Source organism: Aegilops tauschii, chromosome 1 (genome assembly GCF_002575655.3).
Source record: "Aegilops tauschii subsp. strangulata cultivar AL8/78 chromosome 1, Aet v6.0, whole genome shotgun sequence".
Taxonomy (NCBI): Eukaryota; Viridiplantae; Streptophyta; class Magnoliopsida; order Poales; family Poaceae; genus Aegilops; species Aegilops tauschii.
Genome location: NC_053035.3, coordinates 113,583,597 through 113,606,836, shown reverse-complemented (window position 1 = coordinate 113,606,836; position 23,240 = coordinate 113,583,597). Strand labels below are relative to the sequence as shown.

The following is a 23,240-nucleotide window of genomic DNA, read 5'->3' as shown; positions in this document are numbered from 1 at the left end:
CGTGTAGCGAGCTGCAGCCGCCGTCTGCTTTCACACCCGCACGCACTTTGCGGCCTTCACACAGGCCCCCCTCCCGTTGAATGTGCGCACGAGGCTCTTCACGCCTGCCTGTTTCTTTTCTCTACTGCCGATGCGGGCGAACAGTCGTGTTCGTGTAGGTTTCGCCCCCACCTCAGATGAGATTCAGAGAAAATCACCTTCCGATCGCGGTCCTGATCCTGCTGTGCACGTGCACCGACGCACAATCCAAAAACTAGAAATTCTTCTTCTCGTCTTCCATTCGAAAAAGAAAATGCTCGATCGCCTGTGCTTTTTGACTCGTGATGAGGACAGGAGAGGCGCATATTTTACGCTACGATGTGAAGCTTCGAGTGATAAAGAAGTGATTACCGACTCATGCTGTCAGGCATCCAATATCCATGCTTGCTTTTGGATCGCGTGATTTTGTTTCGGATCTGCATCGATAGTATAATGTCGATCGAAAGCGCCGGCCGAAGCAAGGACGCAGATTATGTTCACCCAGGACAGCGTAGAACTTACAAAACCAAGCATCGATGGAGATCTGCAGCAAAATCTCCCGATCCGAAGCAAGCGTGGATGACTGACAGCATGAGTCGTTAATCACTTCTTCGTCACTGAAAGCTTCGCAGCGGAATGTAAATATGCGCCTCTCCTGTCCTCACGAGTCACGAGTCAAAAAGCACACTGGATCGAGCATTTTCTTTCTAGTAGAAGGAAAAGACGGGAAGAAGAATTGCTAGTTTTGGATTGCGCGTCGCTGCACGTGCACAGCAGGATCAGGATCGCGATCGGTGGGTGATCTTCTCTTCTGAATCTTAATGGCAAGTTTGACAATTTTGACCTCGAAACGAAATAAATTCACAGAATGAACTGGGTGCGAAACTATTTCACACCCCTAACCCTTTTGTGTAGCGCCTGCCACGCCGGCGCCACACCCTACGGTGCAGCGCCTAGCTCCGCGGCGTTGCACCTCTGTCCACCGTGGCAGCCCACGGGCCCGCACCTAGCAGTGCAACGCCTCCGAGCTAGGCGCTGCATCTGTAATGTGCAGCGCCTAGGAGCTAGGCGTTGCACGTGTAATGTGCAGCGCCTAGCCGCTAGGCGCTGCACTATGACTTATCCAGCCACTTGGCTGGGCCCCCCTCCCCCACCCCCCCCCCCCCCCCACCACACACTCTCTCACTCTCTCCCCGAGCTTTGCCCCTCTCCCACTCTCCCCCCCTCTCAAATCTTCTTCCAAATCTTGCAAATTTGTAGAATTTGTCCGTGAACTACTATGTCTCCTCTTCGATTTGGTTGTGAACTACTATGTGCCGTGAACTACTAGGTCTCCTCCTCGATTTGGTTGTAAGAACTACTATGTGCGGTGAACTACTATGTGTCCTCCTTGATTTGGTTGTACGAACAACCATGTGTCGTGAAGTAGTATGTGTTATGAACTACTATGTGTCGTGAAGTACTTGGACGCTGCAATCTACCATGTGGCGCTTAGCTGCTGTTGCTCTCTGGATAGCTAAAAAATTCACTAAGTCCAAGTCCAAGTGCCTCAAACTGTAAAGTACCTTCTGTTCTGGCTGCATAGCTACAGACGATAGATACGTGCATGTGCATGCGCTAATGGCCGGAGATTACTGCCTAATTTTGTTATTTAAGACCATAGTCACGTAGTTTTGCACGCATCTAAGCCTAGGATGCAACAAAAATAGCCCATCTACCTGATGCCCACATATATATAGACGATAGATCGTGGACTCCTCGTCGTTCGTTAGGTCTGTTCTTGCCTCACGAAGATCCATCTATCTCGCCGCCAGGACGCTAGGACGTCTGCCGCCGGCCCCAAGTCGCTGACCATGGACTTGATTGCTGGCTTGTCGAGGCAGCCGAGTACCCCGCGAATACGGCGGCTGCCGCTGATCGCCCTTGGTCGCTTGCGTACGCCCACACACAACCAGATAGTTAGGCAAGGTACATACACAGTATTATCCTATATATACAGAAGTTTTGCTAGGATGATGTAACCCCTTTTGCTTTTGTTTGGCTGTATACTTTGTTAGTTGGAAAACAAAGAAAAATTTTCACGCTAGTTGCCTCAATCTCAAATTTATGCTAGTGTCGAAAAAATTGGATCTAGACATTGCTAATAGTGACAGTAGAGCTATATTTTTGTTTAAAAAAAGCCAAACAAAGTATGGCAAGTTTTAAATATTTTTTTCATAAACTAGTACTATGAGTCTAAGTATTTGAGATGATTTGATATTACCTATAAAATTAGGCGCCACACTGTACAGTGCAGCGCCTGCGGGCTAGGCGCTGCACAAACACTTAGCGAAATTTTTGCCTGAAACTGGAGGCATACCTTCTGTTGGTTGCTGGATACCTACAGACATGTGCAGCGCCTAGCACGGAGGCGCCACACTATACAGTGCGGCGCCTCCAAGCTAGGCGCTGCACATGTCTGTACCTATCCAGAAAAGCAACAGAAGTTTGGCTAGTTACAGACATATGCAGCGCCTAGCTCGGAGGCGCCACACTCTATAGTGCAGCGCCTGCGTGCTAGGCGTTGCACTGTAGAGTGCGGCGCCTCCAAGCTAGGCGCTGCATATGTCTGTACCTATCCAGAAAAGCAACAGAAGTTTGGCTAGTTACAGACATATGCAGCGCCTAGCTCGGAGGCGCCACACTCTATAGTGCAGCGCCTGCGTGCTAGGCGTTGCACTGTAGAGTGCGGCGCCTCCAAGCTAGGCGCTGCATATGTCTGTACCTATCCAGAAAAGCAACAGAAGTTTGGCTAGTTACAGACATATGCAGCGCCTAGCTCGGAGGCGCCACACTCTATAGTGCAGCGCCTGCGTGCTAGGCATTGCACTGTAGAGTGCGGCGCCTCCGTGCTAGGCGCTGCACAAACACTTAGCGATTTTTTTGCCTGAAACTAGAGGCCTACCTACTGTGCGTCGTCCCCCCCTCTACTGGGTCTTTTTCAGCCACAGTTGAACAACTAGTATAACAAACATTCAGGTACGACATCATTTCTCCAAGTATAACAATTAGTATAAGAACAAAGGGTTCACAAAAGACCTCATTTCATAGAAATGACCATCACAATAAGTTCCAGTTTACCATAGAGCTACCACCACTCCAAGTTCAACGACATAAAAGGTACGACCACTCCAAGTTCAACGACATAACAAATCGCACTCGAAGTTCAACATTATAAAAAAACTAAGATGACTAGTGCTTTCCACGCTTGCTGGGTCCTCCCCCCCTCTTGACGCTTATCTTCTTCACCTTCCTAGGAAGAGGAACCCGCTCCGGCTCCGGCTCCGCCTCCGGTTCGACATCGTCATCCAAATAGTCATCCAAAGCCGCCATCCGCGAGGTGCCGACCGTCCTTTTGCCTCTTTGGGTGAAGTCTTCAGGTGTGTACTTGTTGATTCCCCTCCTAGGCTTCAACTCGTATGCAGACCGAGCCCGGTACATCCCCAAGGTCATATCATCAGCAACCTATGCATCAACAAAAGATATGGAAAGACCGTGTGTGAGGATATAGTTAGCAATGCATCAACAAATGGATATATATCGTCATGCCATACCTCTTGGGTGACCCCACCCACATCCTCATCCTCGAAAGGTTCACCATGGCTCTGCCCCGAAGCGGGATCTGATGGTGTCGCCGACCTAGACCGTTCTGGTGATACATACTCGGGGTCACGACAACCGAAAAGGTTTGATAGCCGCCTTAACTTTTGGCCCTGGCGCTGCAACATGTACAAGTGAATAAGACATGGAACGTACCAACAAATGTTAAGTGCTAATTTGAAGGAGATGTGAACCTTAATGAATTCTCGAAGTGCACCTTCCCCATCGCTTTTGCCAGCCGGGGTTGTTTCCAGAATAGTCTCGGTCTCGTCAGCTGCTTTCTTGATCTGGGCACACTATGAACAGAAATGGTATCAAAGTGTTAGGCAAGCGAAGATGTGAAAAGTGCGAATGGAAAAGCAATAAGGGCTAACCACAAAGTTCATCATTGGAGCTGAAGGGATCACCGAGTTGCCTTTCCTGACTAATGCGTTGTATTGGTGCTGGGCTACCTCATCAAAAACGGTGGGTTCTTCCAGAATCTCCTCAGCATACGCCGGCTGGCATACCTCCACGCGGGTATTTGCAAGAAACCATGCGAGATAGTTGTTGAACACGATCGGGCAGTGCTCACGAAGCTGGGCTCGTTTTCCAGCCCTTGCTTGCTCCACACTAAGAGCAAACTGCACGACATACTTCTTGTGATGGCTGGCCCAATCCTTGATCTTCCGTTGCTTTTTCCTATCCAACCTGCAAGTTAGAAACAGAATATTAGCATCATCGAAACCGTCGAGAAGCTGCTAAGTGCTCAAGGTTAATTATATCTTACGCGTGTAGCAACTTGTCCGTGTCCTCCCACTCCGGCGGGTGTGGCTGGAACAAACCAAACTGGCGCAAAACCCGATGTGGCAGGTGAAGCTCAACCGCCCAGTTGCATATCAGTGGGCACCGCATATGCCAGAGATCCCTATCCCTAATGCACATCGGATTAAGCCTGAACTCTATAGGGTTACCAAAACTCTCTCCTTTTCCATACGGCTCCCATTCCACCTGCAAAATTGGATTGAATGCAAAATTGATATCGAGTGAAGATACAAGCATGATAATCACTTATGCAAGGTCGGTTCACCTGCTCAGGCGTGATCGCGTCCAGCTCTCTCTTGTACAACTTGTACATTACCGAGGGATCATCCGTCGTCTCATTTAACACATCCCACTTGTAAGCCCAAGTGGGGAGCCGTAGTGGGTCGTCTTTATCGTCCCAATCCTCGTACTTCACGGTCTTAGGTCGTCCAACCGGCAGACGCTCCCAGCTCCATATGGAAAGTGCGAGCAGACAACCACCAATACCTCCAGTGTGCCTACAACTGGCATCGTCCAACTGCACATAAAAAAGAACATGGTCAAATTTGCCGCAAGAGCGCATTGATAATGTATCAATGAAGTGAAAAGGAAACAACTTCATACCTGTCGATACAAGTAAGCTAGTGTCGCCGAACCCCAACTCCATTTGCTATCGAAGACGGTCAACGCCTTCATCCACATCCATGGAGCATTCTTGCCTGTGCCATCAGCAAACAGTGTCCTCGATATCGCGTACCACATGTAGACACGAGCATAAGTCTTCACCAGGTCCTCATTAGCATTATCGGGGCAATGAGCGAAGTTCGATGATATCCACGTGAAAGTAGCGCCCGCTGCGACTCTTTCCTTCTTATCTTCCCTTTCTGGCTCCCGAGGCTCCGGAGGAACCATACCGATAAGGGCATGCATCTGCGCGCGCCACCCTTCAGAATCGGTGTTCATACATAAAGGATTGCCATCGATAGGAAGACCGGTGATCATAGCGATATCCTGCAGCGTCACGGTCATCTCCCCGGTCCGAAGATGGAAAGTGTGTGTCTCCGGCCTCCAATGATCAATAAGCGCGGTGAGTGCTGCAGCATTGTTGGGTGGCGTCGACCGGCGGACCAACTCAATGAAAGGGAGAAGTCCTGCCTCCCTAACATAAGGTGTGTACCGCTCATCATAGCGCATCCCTCCAAGGCTGATCCCGTGAGACCGAAGCTTCAGAGGTGCAAGCTCCTACAAACAAACAAATCATAACATTACATATGTGTTTGAAAAAACATACGAAATTCATAACACCGGCCACTTTCAGTATTACCCGCTGCTGCACCGACATAGCGTACGACCGGTGTTGATGGTCCCAGTGATCATCGAGAAGCCAAACCATCCTAACAATTTCAACAAAGCATTCTTGTCAACACGATTATGTTTTTAATTCAAAAAAACTAAAGTACGCCTACTACATGCAAGATCCAAAGCATATGGTGCTTCCCCCTACTTGGGCCTACTTCATACAAATAACATGTCAATCTATGTATCCAAACTATAACATGTCAATCTACTTCTCCATACAAATAACATGTCAATCTACTTCTCCATAGAAATAACATATCAATCTATGTATCCAAACTATATAAATAACATGTCAACCTATCTATCCAAACCACATTCTAATCTAACAAGGGTTCCCCAAATCTAATATATGCAAGATTCAAACAAAAGTTGCCCAAATCTAATACATGCAAGATTCAAACAAGGGTTCCCCAATTCTTCAAAATATAATATTTTCTATGGATAGAACGAAGGAGATCGGAGGAGAGTACCTTCCACGATGGATTGGTGAACAAATGCACGGACCAAATCGTCGGATCGGAAGGATTTGGGAGAGGGGATTGAGAGGGGGAGTGCAGATGGCCGCCGCCCTGTTTTTCTGTAACTGCCAATGGGGAGGGTGGGGGAGGAGAGGGCTGGCGCGTTTGCATATAAGTCACAGTGCAGCGCCTAGCCGCTAGGCGCTGCACATTACACGTGCAACGCCTAGCGGCTAGGCGCTGCACATTACAGGTGCAGCGCCTAGCTCGGAGGCGTTGCACTGCTGGGTGCGGGCCCGTGGGCTGCCACGGTGGACAGAGGTGCAACGCCCCGGAGCTAGGCGCTGCACCGTAGGGTGTGGCGCCGGCGTGGCGGGCGCTACACAAAAGGGTTAGGGGTGTGAAATAGTTTCGCACCCAGTTCATTCTGTGAATTTATTTTGTTTCGAGGTCAAAATTGTCAAATTTGCCTATCTTAATACCCTGAAAGACATGCGTACGTACTTTTAAAAGTACTCGGGTCTATTATAAAAGTTCACCCAAAATACAAAGCACCACAAAAAAAGTAAAAATTGCATTGAGGTTGGACCACCAAACCATCACGGCTGTCGTCGCTAGAGTGAGTCGTTGACGTGTCGCTGCTTCATTGCGACCACGTGGCACCTATGAAAGCAAAGGAACGCAAGAGTGTTCAATAAGGACGACCAAGTTCAGTCCAGTCCAGTCTCAACTGGACTTTTGATAACAAACAAGATGGCAGGAAGAAAGTGAGGGCTCGACTGGACAGAGGAGTAGCCTCACCACAATGGTCTGAGCTGTTTCCACAGGCACAAGTTCAACATATTGTAACTTCGAGATCAGATCACTTTCCTTTGCTACTGTCGCTGATGAACGAACAACAACCCAGCAGGATCAAGCACTTCAGGTATGAAATGATGTGGGAGAGAGCCCAGAATTTGGAGGCCACTGTGAGAGAAGCATGGGGTAATGAACGGGAGAGCTGTTCTCTAGCTGATGTCGCACATAAACTAAAGGACGTACAAAACTCACTGTCACAATGGTCGAAGAAGGACTTTGGTTCAGTTACATGGAACATAAAAAAGAAAAGAAGACGTCTCAAGGAACTGCTGGAAAGGCCGAACCAGGGAGCAGATGCAGAGATGATAAAGAAAGTGTCGGGTGAGTTAGATGAACTTCTGATCCGGGAAGAGGTAATGTGGCGGCAACGGTCACGCGCAACTTGGATCAGAGAAGGCGACCAGAATACCAAATTTTTTCATAGGAAAGCTACTTGGCGACAGAAGAAAAACAGGATATCCAAGTTAAAAGATGAAAATGGAGTATGGATAGAAAATAAGACGGCTCTGAACAGCTTAGCCACAGAATTTTTCAAAGAACTATGTACGAAAGAGAAGGGTGTTGCACCTTTTGAGCTGTTGGAACTTCTGCCACGGAGGGTACAGGATGAGATGAACAACAAGTTGACCCAAGAGTTTACTGAAAAGGAAATAAGTGATGCCCACTATCAGATCGGGCCCGTCAAGGCGCCGGGTCCGGACGGCTTCCCGGCTCGTTTCTTCCAACGAAACTGGGAAGTGATGAAGAACGATGTGATTACGGCCATGCGGTTTTTTTTTAAAACGGGATCATGCCCGAAGGGATCAATGACACATCCATTGTACTTATTCCTAAGGGGAAGAATCCGCAATGTCTAAAAGATTTCCGCCCAATAAGCCTCTGCAACGTAATTTACAAGGTCATTTCCAAATGCTTAGTTAATCGCTTGCGACCACTATTAGATGGATTGATTTCGGAGACCCAAAGCGCTTTCATTCCGGGGAGGCTGATCACTGACAACGCCATCATAGCTTTCGAATGTTTTCACAAGATCCAGCATAGCAAAAATCCCCGTGACACGCATTGTGCCTACAAATTAGACCTCGCCAAAGCATATGACAGGGTGGATTGGGACTTTTTGGAGGGTGCTATGGAGAAGTTGGGTTTCAGTGCGCTTTGGATAAATTGGGTAATGAAATGTGTAAAATCATTCCGTTTTTCAGTGAAAATGAACGGAGAAGTACTCGAACCTTTCATCCCCTCGAGAGGACTCCGGCAAGGTGACCCACTAAGCCCTTATTTATTTTTGTTCGTTGCTGATGGGTTTGCTACCATTTTTAATATACAAGTTTTAGAGTGGTTGGGCTTTTTTAGAACCGTTCGTTGATGTCGATCTAACGGCAGACAAATACGAAGTACTGGGTAGTACTCCGATGAAAGTACGCGAAAGTACTAAAACGAGTGGGGCCGGTACTCGTGACAAGGTGGGGACGCGTTTTAATATAGGGGCAGTTTAGTCCTAGGAAAATTTGCACGTGCCGCCCCTCTCGTCGAATGCAAAACCGCCGCCATGGTGCTACACCTTCCACAATTACTCATCGACGGCCATCTCCGCCCTCTCCTCCAAGTCCACCGCAGTCATCTCCTCCTTCTCGCCGCTGCAACTTCTCTCCACTCAGGCAAACCCCCCCCCCCCCCCCCCACCCACCCCCACCCCCTCTTCCATCGAAGCAAGAATCGACAGATCGAGCTGATGGCCGGCGGCGAGAACACCGACTTCGTGCAGATCGCCGGCGGCGACCAGGTAAAGTTGGCCAGGTTGAGGGATATCCGTTCTTGGTTTGACAACACAAGGCAGATGAGCTGGACGGCAATGGCCACTCTCAAGAATTTGACGAAGAAGGAGAGGGCAAAGCTTTGCCCCCCGCCCGCACAACCGATTCACAAGATCGAGATCCTCCTCTGGGCGATGGAGCAGGCCAATTCGTTCAGCAAGTGGACCAGGCGGAGGTGGTGGGCGTTCAGATCCAGGGTAGAGCATCCACTGGATCAGGAACCCACCGTGCACGAGGTGCCGTTGCAGATTGTGCAGCCTCCAACCGAGTCATCGGAGACTCCGAAGCACAAGATGAGGAGGACAGTGGTCGCCACCTTGCTTCCCCGCCGTTCTCCACGCTTCCCTCGCCGCTCTCCTGGTCTGAATGGCGGCGGTAGCTATGTTTAGAGTAAGCTTCCCCACTCCTCATCTTCCTATTGCTCGTGCTTACATCGTGGTGATACTGATCGTAATAGCTCAGAGAGGGAATGCTATATGGCATTTTAATCTCAATGAATTGCATGAATATTTCAGTACATGGATTTGGAGGATGATTATGATGTATGTGAACCCTAGGCATCATATGAACCCTAGGAAAACTTAGTAATGTTCTAGTGGTAGACACTGAAATATTTCGGTACACACCGGTAGGCACTGAAATATTTCGGTACTGCCCTAGGCAAAATTTGTAATGTTGTAGTGATGGACACTGAAATATTTTGGTACACACCGGTAGGCACTGAAATATTTCGGTACTGCCCTAGGCAAAATTTGTAATGTTGTAGTGGTGGACACTGAAATATTTTGGCACACACCGGTAGGCACTAAAATATTTCGGTACTGCCCTAGGCAAATTTGTAATGTTGTAGTGGTAGACACTGAAATATTTCGGTACACACCGGTAGGCAATGAAATATTTCGTTACTACAATTTCAGTACACTCCGATGCACACTGAATTATTTCAGTACTGCAGTTTCAGTACACACCGGAACACACTGAAATATTTTAGTACTGCAGATTCTATACAAAGTTGGCATTTTGTCATTTATTTGTGAATTAATCCATGCATCATATGTCCTAACTTTGTACATGAGTTTGGGTCAATTTCATGTCTATTTATTGTTAAAATTATTGTCATGCCATGAAACACAAGACAAGTCACTGACCCAAGCTTGCAAAGATGCCATATCAATGTTGCTGATATGAATATGCATGTTTTCACCAAGTGTTGTGTCTGAATTAGAACTGAGCATTTTTTCTTGATGGTATCCATGGATCTAGAATTCCTATGAATTTGCTCATGTTGGATGTTTTGTTCTCCATCATTTGTACTAGCATTCCATGCGATTAGATGCCATGACAAGACCCCTGGCAAATTTATTTTCTTGCCTCCAACATCCCATGTGTGTTTTGCAGGAAAAAACCTGGAGTTCACCAGGCTGGCTGAAGTTGTGAGGCTGGGAGGCTGATGGTGCTGCTACTGGCTGATCCTTCTTCTTTCAGCTTTTGTTCATCCTTTGTCAAGCCGTTGGACCAGGGCTACTTCCCTATGTGTTGTTAATGTATTAAGTAGTTCCTTCGAATTTGTAGTATTAGTTAGTTTGAATGTGGAAGTACCTTAATTTTTAGGAACGGAATGTTGCTTTGTATGACCAAGGGTTTGATACCTTAATCTTTGGATAATTAATTATGTGAAATGTTGGATGTGGCGCACAACGAAACGCCTCTAGCATTGATACTAGTTCAACATGTCGGTCCAATTAGAGACCAACCACTACCATATAGAACAGTTAGCATTTCATACTATAACCTGGCACGTACAAAACATCACACAGTGGAATAATCCCAATGAGTAGACTACTAAATACCGAAAACATCACAACATGTCAGAAGTGTTTTAAGCATTTTATCGTTGCAAAAACCTTAGAAAATCCATACAAATGCCGACAACCTTAGCAAACTAGTCATGATTGCTTTTCATGTTGATACAAAGATGTAGAAAAATATTGGGTCCGTTTACAACCTTAGCAAACTTGCTTCTCATGTTTACATCACGGCCGCCGGGTGAAGGAGGAGAAAATCCCACCTACCTAACATGAGTTTTCTCACACACCACGGCCTGCATACGACTACAAACCCAGTGATATGGGCCACGATGCAGGCCCGTGGGTGGTTACAGAATGGAACACCAATAGCACGAGCCCCACGACCCCCACGATCACGATAACGACGAGCGCCTCCCTCACGCGACGAACCGCCTCCCCCATAACTCAAAAAGGCACCTTCTCCTCCATTCCTCCCTCATTATGCGAACCACGTCCATCTACTCCACAAACTGCAACCACCGTCTCTGTCTCAAAACCGCCGTCGCTGGAGAAGGGCAATGGCGGAGGAGCCGTCTACCAAGCGTCACTGTGGCGAGACGTCCGACCAGAGCATCAAGGAAGACGACGTTCAGGCCCCCGGTGAGAAGCGCGACTACACCACCAAACTTGACAAGGTGGAACTCCACGGCAAAGAGACGCTGGAGGTCGTCTGCACCAGCAATCCAGACACTGCCGATGAAATGCTCATGAGGCTCTTCATGAAAGCCGTCGGCATGTATCCTAGATTCGTCGGCGTTGATGTGGAGTATACCAGGGATGACGAACCTCCGCAGTACGCAGCAGTTCTGCAGTTATGCGTGGATGAACTCTGCCTGGTCTACCACATCGCTGCGACCAAAAAATGGTGAGCCATCCTACTCATATACCCTAGTTTCTCAACTACATGTACTAGTGTAGATTGTGAAGTGGACGCACTAGTGTGGTTTCTCAAGTACATGCACTGGCATAGATTTTTACCCTGATGCACTGGATTAGTATCTTAAAATCTTGCACCAGATTAATCACCAAACTTGATATACTAGTGTAGTTTCTGATCTTGATGCATTAGTGTTGTGTCTACCGCTGTGGATGCATTAGTGTTATTTTCTGAAGTTGATGCACTGTACTAGATGTATTAGTGTTGTGTCTACTAGTGTAGTTTCTGATATACTAGTGTAGTTTCTGATATTGATGCATTAGTGTTGTGTCTACCGGTGTGGATGCACTGGACTAGATGTATTAAAAGTTGTTTCTGAAGTTGATGTAGTGAAGTAGTTTGCTGTAGTGTTATTTTCAACTGTATGATCCAAAAAGAGAAATAACATCATGTACTTCATGCATTCATCACTCGTATTGTTTGGTTCTAGCACTAGCATTGTCACACTTTGCCACAATTTTTTGCCAAGTTTGCCTAAGGTTAGTTCATCAAAATGAGGGCCACAAGTTGGCAAGCCTAAGGGAATCTTGCCACACTTTTTGTGTGTATGCCATGTGGGACCCAAGTGTGGCTTGCCTAAGGTGTGGCTTGAACCAAACACACACCTAAGTTGGTCAAACTTGCCTAACCTTAGGTGTGGCAATCTTTGGCAAACTTAGTCACAAACCAAACAACTCCTAAATCTTCAAAATTACTACTAATCTTCAATATGTCTCTCCCCTTGAAGGCCCAAGCGCCTCAAGAGCTTCCTCCAGGAGAAGAAGTTGTTCACCTTTTCCGGTTTCAGCATCCATAATGACAAACAGATGCTGAAGATGTCTGGTTTGGAGATCAACCCCGAAAAGTACATCGACATTCAGAAAAACTATAGAGTTCCATATGCCGGCACAAAGAAGCAGTACGACTCCTTGGCTGATGTTGCAGCCAGCGTCATCCACCCATTTTACCAAAACATGAAGAAGAAGATCAACAGGACCGAAGACCATAAACTGTGGGGGATCAGCCCGCTGCCAGACTACCTCATCGAGTACGCAGCGAAGGATGCGTACGCCACCTACAAGGCTTGGAAGATAATAGACAACATCAAATCAGGTGTGGAAATTTCAGAAGCACAGGAGGCTGACCCCTACTACCACTGCCACTACGCGGCATGAAGAGAGATCAAAGTCTGCCTTCAAGTTGCTAGTGCAGTGTCCTTTTATGATATCTATGTTTCTTTGTTGTTCGGTGTGTCTGAACTTATGTCCTATGGTGTGTCTGAACTTATGCTGTGCGGTGGTTGATCTGCCGTTTATCTTAAGAGTTTGCTGCTGCTCTGGTTTAGTGTTCCAAGTTGTTAATACTATTTTGGTGATGCATGATAAGCCTTGTACAATGCTTGATGCGTACGGTGGTGCTTAGAAAAATAAACGGGGTTTTTCTGAAGCACCGGTGCCTATTTCTACAGGAGAGACGCCTAGTTAAGCGTCTACCCTGTACAAATAAGCACCTGTGCTTAAGAAAAGCTTCATATTTTGTTTATGCATTATTTCAAATTCATAGTAGCTTGTGAATGGAACTTTGTGGCAGCCAGCCTCTACCATTGATACTAGTTCAACATGTCGGTCCAATTAGGCCTTGTACAATGCAGGGTGCTTAGGAGAGGTGCTTAGAGAAATAAACCAGGTTTTCCTTAAGCACCGGTGCTTATTTGTACAAGGTAGACGCTTAACTAGGCGTCTCTCCTGTAGAAATAGGCACTGGCGCTTCAGAGAAAACCGCTTTATTTTTCTAAGCACATCCCTAAGCACCTTGCATTGTACAAGGTCTTAGAGACCAGCCTCTACCATATATAACAGTTACCATGTCACACTACAGTCTATAAAACATCACACAGTGGAATAATCATAGCTAGTAGAGCATTAGTTACCAGTTAATAATAGTTGCAATCCATCACAAGCAATAGTACCTAGATATGAGTAGATATAGGTACGGTAATACACGACAAGTACTTGCAAACAACAGCTAACATAACAAGTTCTAAATGAGGTGGATGGTGATCATCATCCTCAAGTCATGGCGACTGGTGTTCGCAACAGTGAGTAGGATGGCCTGTCCTACCCAAAGATTCTTGCCACGAAGGAACTTCTTCCACCCTGCCCTTCTCAAGACAGTGCGACCGTCCGTGTCCACTGCATAGGCATAGCTGGTGATGGAGCCCGTTCTGGTAAGGCGTAGTCCAGCAGCCATGCCTTCTTCGTCCGGGTCGATGCCACAGCTATCAAGTAACCTCTTAGGTAATTTCTGAAAATAGTTGACATGATATATGATCATGTCACGTGCAATTATCAACAAAGCATACACTTCAAGACACATATATCATTGGATTCAACACTGAGCATATATATCATCACATCACTACACTATACGCCAAGCATCAAATTACTACAGTAATTAGGCATATCATTAGATTACTGCGTACACTAAGCATATCATCGCATATTACTACACTACATGCATGTCATAAAATTCTTCACTAAATGAATTCTAAACTAGGCCTCTCATCACAGTACTACAACATGCATATCATATGAACTACTACACTAACTAAGCATGCATATCATGTAATTACCACACTAAGTAACATACCATGATATGCCGTTTAACATTCGTCCTTGTGAGGCGGGTCATGAATGGCTTCCCTAGGTAGTCTTCACGTAGCGGAAGCATGTCCCAGAGGTTGCCGATTTCCTCGTCGCCCAGTCTGAGTCCTTGGGAATACAGGTATTCAACAAGTGGGTTCTCATCATCATCTGAATCAGCACCATCTTCCTCCTCATGAACTTCATCCTCACTATCCGGAATCAAATTTAGATAGATAACAGAAATCCTGGGCCTATCTCTTCTGAAGGAGAAGCTGATCAATTCACCCCCACTAAGACGCATGCGGGCGATGAAACGATCCCAATCATCTCCTCCTATCTGGGTTATCTTTCGCCCCTTCTCGACCTGCATAGTGTATGGGCCCCCAAGAGCGTCGAAGGTCACGGTGTCTCCGATGAGCTCATCGAATGGCAATCTCACATTGCATGGTACGATCTGTGTAAGATAAAAACAAATAACAGACACAATACATTACTGGAAATAGCAAAAAAAAAGAATGTACTGTTAGAAGGTTCATATAAATTGTTACCGCTGCAACAACAAAAGAAGGCTGGAAGTAGATGCCGAACAGCGTGGCAGTAGAAAGGCTGGTCCGGCACCGTGAGTTGCAGCGTCCACATGGTGCTTCCTCCATTCTACACAGAACATGTTGAACTCTAAGTTGAATTGTACATAGTACAATACAAAGATCATACATATAATAAATCATAGTGATAACCTATACTGGCAATGGCCAATCAATCTATTTACTATCATCGACGTAATAAAGCAATGCCAATGACAATGGCAATGCCCGTCTCATCTAAACCTGGGAATAGTTTGGCATCCAAACTAAAACCAGTCCAATCCACGGCACACATCAAAACCAAACCAATCCAGATATTTTCATTTAGGATCTAGACCAAACCGAACTATACATGCTCGTCATCCAACCCAGTCCAAACCGTTTTCAACTTTTGGATTGAATCCAAAGGTTCAAACCATGGACAAAGCCATATGCGAGGGCACGTCATGAATCAAGATCAGACATGATATCGAGAGATCCGACGAGCTCCGGCCGGCAACAGCCAATCGGCTCAGATCCGCCTCCGTAGGGAGACGCGGTTGGGTAAGGGAAGAAGAGGGGAGATCTCACGTACTTGCCGGAGTTGGCGGCGGCCGCGCACCGGCAGCGAAGAGAGGGGTCGTCGGGAGATGGCGGCGGCGGCGTTGGTCGAGAAGGGGAGAAAGAAAGATGTGGAGTGGTCGAGACGGGGAGAAAGAAAAATGTGGTACATGTGGTGGCGTGGTTGTGTGGATGACAAGGGGACCCACTTGTGAGACCGATAGCAATTGATGGCAAACCGCAGGAGGTGCACGACCACGTGCACGACCGCCACGTCCCCACGTGGAATGGGGACGGACGGGTGGGTATGTCAAGTCAAATCAGCACCCGCGGCTTCTCGGTAACTCCAACAGGCAGGAGCAGTGCATTTCTTCCCCAAATCGGGTAGAAAACCCTCGTCCTCTCCCGAACCTAACCACCCTCTCTTCCTTCCTCACCACCTCACCACCCTCTCCTCCTTCCTCACCACCCTCCTCCCTTCCTACGCCTCCCTCCTCCTATCTTCGACCGATGATGAAACACGGGCGTGAAGATGCGGCGGACGAGCTGGAGGCAACCATCGGAGCAGAGCAGTCTGCTGCCATGGCTGCAGCCGTGGGTGGAGCGGCTGAGTCTGCCGTAGCGGTGAAAGCTGGCGGTGCAGCAACCGTTGTGCCTGCTCCCGCTGCCATCGCAGCCGTGGAGGCACCCGTCGGCGAGCAGAAGGTCGGGGAAGATCCGGAGGAGGAGGAGATGAGAAGGCTTAAGCGCAAGGTGCATGACAAAATCGAAGAGCTCTACGAGGAGAACGCCATAAAGGAGTTCGACGTAGATTGCAGGAAGGGCAGCGACTTCGACGAGGATGCCATCGACGAGCTATCTGAGGTAGTACTCTGTTTTTTTCATGACATTGGGGTTTTTCTTGTTAACTAGATGAGCATCAATTTCACTTGGGCGTGCTAGTTGTACATATGTAGGATTGTAGGGATTTAGCATAGATCTTCATGTTGGATCTGGATTTTTAAATCTGATTCCAGCAGATACTCTGGTTTTTTTTCATGGCATTGGGGTTTTTCTTGTTAACTAGATGAGCATCAAATTCATTAGGGCGTGCTAGTTGTACGTATGTAGGATTGTAGGGATGTAGCATAGATCTTCATGTTGGATGTGGAATTTTAAAACTGATTCACATTCTGATTCCAGCAGATACTCTGTTTTTTTTCATGGCATCGGGGTTTGTCTTGTTAACTAGATGAGCATAAGTTTCACAAGGGATACATTAATGAAAGAAGTGGGGTAATGAACCCAAATACAAGAAAATGTTCATGGTAGGGATACATTAATGAAAAAAGTGGGTTAAACAATGGATATATGGCAGGATTCTCCATTGGCTTCCCCAGGACAGTGACAAAATGCTGCAGTTCCTGATTCATTTTAGTTTATGTAGATGAATTAATTTGCACACATGTTCATAGATGATCAGTTTGCACACATGTTCATAGATGATCCATTTGCAAATTCTGTACAGATTTCCATTTTGCAAAGGAAGTGATTGCTCCCTTAATAATTATGGGCTGACACAAAATCAAAACATTTCATGTAGCCAATTTTCCCCAGTATATTATCTAGATGATCACAGCCACATCTCTCATCAATATGAGCAGTGAGACACCCCATAGCTCCTTTACCAATTTCCTTCTGAAACTTATCAGGGTCTAACAATGTTGGAGAAGCAGTATTGCCGCTGTCAGAAAGAATAATGGTTTCTTCATTCCAGTAGATAGAACAAACCCCCCTTGTGTGAAACATGGAGGAGTATAATGAAGCCATTTTTCTGATTCCAATCAGAATTACACCTGTAACAAGTATCAAATATCATTAAACCAAGCCAGTTTATGAAGTCTTTCATGTGTTAATTATGTACTACTTGTGCACTAATCTATAAATGCAACTATTCCACCGTCCATATTTATGCATGTCAATTTCTTTGGCTCAATTATGTATGTGCACATACGCCTTATTTCTAGCAAATAGATAGTTGCCATGTTACACATGTGTACTTTCAAAACATTGTAATTAAGGCAATGTACCATAATAGATTAGCTGAGTTCTTCTATGTGTACTAATTCACTAATTCATAGGAGGATGACGACGACGTGGACTACGGCATGGACAGTAGGCACAACAAGAGCCGCTACACCCTGAGGCATCTGATTGCTGGCAAGACCAAGTACCGTTTCTTTGGCAAGATTGGGTGCCCTTTCTGTTGCAAGGTGATCGGTGGCAGCATAGATGGCATGATCCAGCATGCCTTCAGCACTGGCAATGGACATGGTAAGAACCATAAGGCCAGTACTCTGGCTAAACATGCGGCCTACGCACGCTTCCTCGAGATTGTCAAAGTCAATGAGCCCTACAACCTCCATTGAATAAGGGAGAGAAGTGATGTGCTGCTAGAGTGCTGCTGCTGCCCCAGGACCGCCGTGTCCTCTTATGTTACCTATGTTTCTTTGTTGTTCGACTCTAAAACTGATGTCTTATGGTGTGTCTGAACCTATGCCGTTTATCTTAAGAGTTTGCTGCTACTCTGGTTTAGTGTTCCAAGTTGTTAATACTATTTTGGTGATGCATGTTAAGCCTTGTACAATGCTAGATGCTTAGGGTGGTGCTTAGAAAAATAAATAGGGTTTTTCTGAAGCACCGGTGCCTATTTCTACAGGAGAGACGCCTAGTTATGCGTCTACCCTGTACAAATAAGCACCTGTGCTTAAGAAAAGCCTGGTTTATGACTATGGTAGTTATAGCTTGGCATGATTATGTTTAGTGTATAACTCAGCATGATTATAGCTTCACAAAATTAAAGCATGCAAATGATTTTCGATTCCACCTATTGCCAAATCAAGCTTTGTACTGATGATGCATTAGATATTGCTATAAGTAGAGGATGCTCATGATTGCCAAAAGCACCTATTTCCACTTTCTGATAAGAACTAAACGTGTATGAAATGATGCTAAAAGTAGAGCATGAGCATGAGCATTTATCAATTGATGATCAATTGATGCTACCTATTTGTGTTTGAATGGGCTCAATAAAGCTGGTGCTGGTTTATGCTCTCTGCGTGACCGTGATGGTAACGAAGACACTTGGTTGGCTATGGTCTTGCTGTCAAATTTAAGTTTCAGTTCTTTAAGACTCTTTGTTTTTGCTGCTTCCTCGGGATCGACTAGCTTTCTCGGGCGTCCACGTGCTCTCTTCCTTTTTGGGGAGTTGGGTGCACCACTTTTGGGGGAGTTGGGTGCACCAGTATCCTTCTGGGAGTTGGATGTGTCGGGTTCGTTGGAACCATCAGGATTGTTGACTAATTGTACGTCGTCTTCTGAACCATCAGGTAGAACTGCTTGCTGGGCATCGTACACCTCCTTCTGTATAAGAGAGAGTGCTGCGTTAGTTCTAATCATGAGACTTATGAAATAAATGATATATTCTTGATGTAGCACTAACCGTTATGGGGAACTTATATGATTCGAGACGAAGCGCGTTGCAATTTGAATGCAGTAAGGCTGTACATATTTTCCACCTGAAAATATCTATCCTTGCCTATATTTGATAACCGACACTTACGTCAGCATAGCTTTCAAGCTAAACAAAGTTCAAATGTAAATTAGGCATTCAATTACCTGGTTCAAAATATCGGTCATTTCATCCGCATTCCATGACAACATGTACTGTAGTGTCCAAACCGCACAGGAAGTCCTGCGATGTTTAGTTAAAGATCAGTAATCTTATTCGTGTAGGCAAATAATAATTTATGAGGCCATGCGTACCCATCGGTCTGTTGTGGTATGTTCTCATAGCGTTTTTTGGTCCATTCGGCAAAATTGATGTTCTTAGCTGGTGATATCAACCCATTCTTGACAGCTTCGTCGATGCAGAACTGAATCGAGTCCACCTAGGGTACGACGAGTTATACATAGGGTTACGGTACTTTGGGAGCTCATGTGCCATGCGGATCCAAAGAGGCAGCAAGAGAACACTTACAAGAGAATCTTCCTTGGTCTTCTCGCAATGATAATTCATGGAGTTCAGAGTCTGAATTTCTTTTTTGTCAAAATTAAACATCATTAGCATCCAATGGTTTTGGTGTACATTTGTAGCATCCCAAATTTTCAATTTGGTATGTTATACATAGATCATCATTGCATATCATATTTTATTTGCATTTTGATAAAATCCTCGATAAATCCTAAGCAACTCAAGGACCCTCGGAGAGAGTTGGGGATTTTCTCGAATTTTCATATTTGATTTTCATCAAATAATAAGACGAGGATTTTGGTTTTAATTATTTTCTCTCCGGAAAATATTTCATTAAACAAAATAAATGAGAGGAGAAAATATGACTTCTCCAAAACAATTGAAATACTGGAGGTAAAATGTGAAAATCATTTATTGGAATTTATTTGGATTTTATTTGCAATTTTTATTGCATTAAAAATATTGCATGTTTTCAAAATATTTATTTTGTGTTAAAAAAATGTTCACCCTATTCTAGATTTTCTAACTAGACGGGGAAATTTTATTTTATATTTTTCTGATTTTTATTTATTTTTCTGTGAATTATTTTCCGCGGAACTTATTTTTTTTAAAAAAAGGGACGCGCGCGCCCGCAGGGCCGAGCCCAGGCCGCCGTCCCACCCCCGCGCCCCTCTCCTCTCCCTGCACGACGCTGCCGTCGCTGTGTCCATGGCGGACACGGGAAGCCCCGCTGCCGCACCTTGCCCCCTCCCCCAAGCTGCTGCCCCCCCTTCCTATTTATACCCCCCCTCTCTCTCCTCTCATCAAGTCGCCGCCGCCGCCCGCACTCGCCTCGCCGCCGCCGCCGGAAGCCCGAGCCGCCGCCGCCGCGTTCGTCGCCGGAGCCGCCGCCCCTCGCGCCCCCCCCGAGCGCCGCACCTCGCCGCCCTCGCGCCCCCGCCGGAGCCTCGCCGGAGCCGCCCGACGAGGTACTGCCTCGCTGCCCCGTTCGTCGTTGCCGGTTTTTGTTAAAAAAAACCCCTTCGTTTAAAAAAAACCCTAGATCGGTTTTTTTCGGTTTTATTATTTTGCGAGCGTTCGTCGGTTTTTCTCTGTTAACGAACGTCCGTTCTTTAACCGTTCATCCGTTTTTCTTTTTCGTCGGATTTTCCGCTATTTTTTTCTCAGATTCGATTTCTGATCGAATCTTCGTTTCTGTTTAACTTCTCGCTCGTTTATCGGAATCAGGCGATTCAAGCGCCTAGAGTTTCGTCTCGATATTCTCTTTCCGTTTAACCTACGCAAACAAGTTTTTGCTATAGTAAAATTTGACCTAGATCCAGATTAGTAAACGAAGCTATTTTCTTTCGCCGTTTGACTTTCGTTGCTTCTTTCGAGTTGATTCTTTTTGCAAACCGGAGTTCTTAAGTTGAACTTTCTGGTTGGATCTTTAATTCGAGTTTTACCTGTGCATTAGATGAGTACTGATTGTATGCTTGTTTGTTGGCGATAGAGTACCCGGAGTGTGCCGCTTGTTACTTCGAATCGCTAGGTTTTGCGGATCATCAGCAAGGCAAGTAACACTTTGATCATATTCCTTCCATACCCAGTTTTGATTGCATTAGATCTGTTTTCCTCAAACACTTGCATGATTAGGATCTAATTAAATTGTGGGTTTGGGAAGTAGATGTGGTAGTACCTATTGCCCTGTTTATTATCAAACCCTTGGGAGTTACTTCTACGTTTGCTATTATTATTGCCATGCTATGCTCGTAGACGTGGATTGGGTTTGAGAGATTTTCATGACAGAGATGAGATTGTTAATTAATGGTTTACTTAAGGTGGCAACTAAAACTCACATCTGGGAGGATTGAGGTACCTGGGTATTCCAGGATTGCCGGTTTTTCTTTTGGACCGCCACCCAGGTTCAAAGGGATCATAAGATTATTCATGCTAGAAACTTCCGTGTGCAGCCGCAAGCTATTATGGGCTCTAGCATAGTTGACTAAGTTGTGTGAACTCTTACAGTGGTAGACTAGCAGATGTAGGGGAAAGTAGGTGTAACTGTCTACCCATACGTAAGGTGCAAACACTTCTGAAAGACTGTGTCTCGGTCATCCGTTTCTCAAACATCATGTAGTGCGAGAATCAAGCGGAGGCGATCGAGTCTTGTGGGGAAAAGTGCACAAACCTCTGCAGAGTGTATAAACTAATCATGGTTAGCCGTGTCCCCGGTTATGGACAACTTGAGTATCTAGTACTTGGATTATCATGTGAATCTCATCACTATGTTACTTCTAATTAATTTTGTTGGGTTATTGATGACATTTAATTGGGATTGAGATGCTGTCAACCATCTCAATGTTTCACAACCACCATGATAGTTAAATAAAATTTATTCCTTTGAAGTAGGATAAAATTGGCTTTCCGCAAAACTGTAACCATAGAGCTTTCCACCAGCCATATATGCATGTAGTATAGCATTGTTATTGTTCATTATTCTCTATGTGTTACATTGCCAGCATATCCTATGTGCTGACCCGTTTTCGGGCTGCAATGTTTCATGTTGCAGACTTTTCAGACGACGAGTAAGGTGCCTTAGGTCGTGGTCTTATACTAAGTGATGCCGCTGGAGTTGATGGACTCACTTATCTTCCAAGTCTTCCGCTGTTATCGTTATTAGATGGCCTTAAGCCATGTTTATCATACTTATTCTCTTTGGAGATATTCGATGTAATAAGTGTGTGATTGCTACTCTGTTATAAATCCTCTATTTGTACTGTGCGTGTCAGCATTACTGATCCAGGGATGACACTGGTGCACAGCAGCACAGACCATTTGAGGTCTGGTCGCTACGAAGTTGGTATCAGAGCACACGCTGCCTGTAGGACACGACCACTAAGCTTAAGCCCTAGAAAGTTTCTCTCTTCTCATTTCTGACCCCTCTCCACTTTCTACTCTTTTAGGAATGGCGAATGCAAGGAGCAAGTTCATGCAACCAGATGAAGACACGCCGTTTGGTCGACACTTGAAGGAAGTCACCAAGTACTTGAACATAGGAATACCAAGCATCACCGGAACCTACAACGCCACATTACCCGAAGAGGAGAGCTGGAAGATTCAAGTTATCATTCCAGGAAGGACATTTGTGCCAGTTACTGAACCCATAAGATTGGTTTTCGAAGCACCAACTTGGAGTTTGGGGAAGAGCATGGCCGCACACATCGCCATGGGACGCATTGGAGAAGTCTATCACTAGGAGCTTAAGGATACAATTTACCAAATTTGTGGACGCCAAGACGCGCAATGGGAGATGATCAGAACCAAGAAGGATGGATCAATTGCAGCTTTCATCCAGGAGCAGAACCAACATATTCGTCGCCAGGAGAACCAGATGTGCACGGACAAGGAAGAACTGAAGAAGGCATTAACGAAGATCAAAGAGCTCCAAGAAGAACTCAAGGCTACACGCGAAGATTATTTGGAGGAAATCAACGCACTAGTGGGGAAGAATGACGACCTGGAGAAGAAGATTGGAGTATTCATGGGAAATCCAGTGCCAAAAGCAGAAGTCGACGAATGCACTTGTCCGGATAACTACATCATCATCGACGACACTGACTCGGAACCAAGTGAAGATGACTGGGTTGACGAAGCTGGAGCAGCCATCATGGAGTCTTCAACGGATCAGAATTTCTAGTAGACCACCATATCAGTAGTAGTTTTCCCCCATTTAATAGAATAGTTCAAGCACTTTGTAAACGCTAGTTAGATCGATTGTTTGCCTT

General features: G+C 45.8%; 1 protein-coding gene across 1 annotated transcript; it reads left to right on the top strand.

Annotated features, from left to right (window-relative positions):
• The first annotated feature begins 11,294 nt into the window (after positions 1 to 11,294).
• Positions 11,295 to 12,867, top strand: LOC109736687 (uncharacterized). Its single transcript, XM_073505158.1, has 2 exons — positions 11,295 to 11,641; positions 12,441 to 12,867. Exons 1-2 carry the CDS (start codon positions 11,295 to 11,297, stop codon positions 12,865 to 12,867), a joined length of 774 nt encoding a protein of 257 aa, XP_073361259.1.
• Positions 12,868 to 23,240: the final 10,373 nt, after the last annotated feature.

Excerpts from the sequence above, each read along its gene's own strand:
- LOC109736687 (XM_073505158.1), top strand. The coding sequence starts at position 11,295 with ATGGCGGAGGAGCCGTCTACCAAGCGTCACTGTGGCGAGACGTCCGAC. Across the intron at positions 11,642-12,440 it reads ATCGCTGCGACCAAAAAATG|GCCCAAGCGCCTCAAGAGCT; the intron begins GTGAGCCATCCT and ends CTCCCCTTGAAG.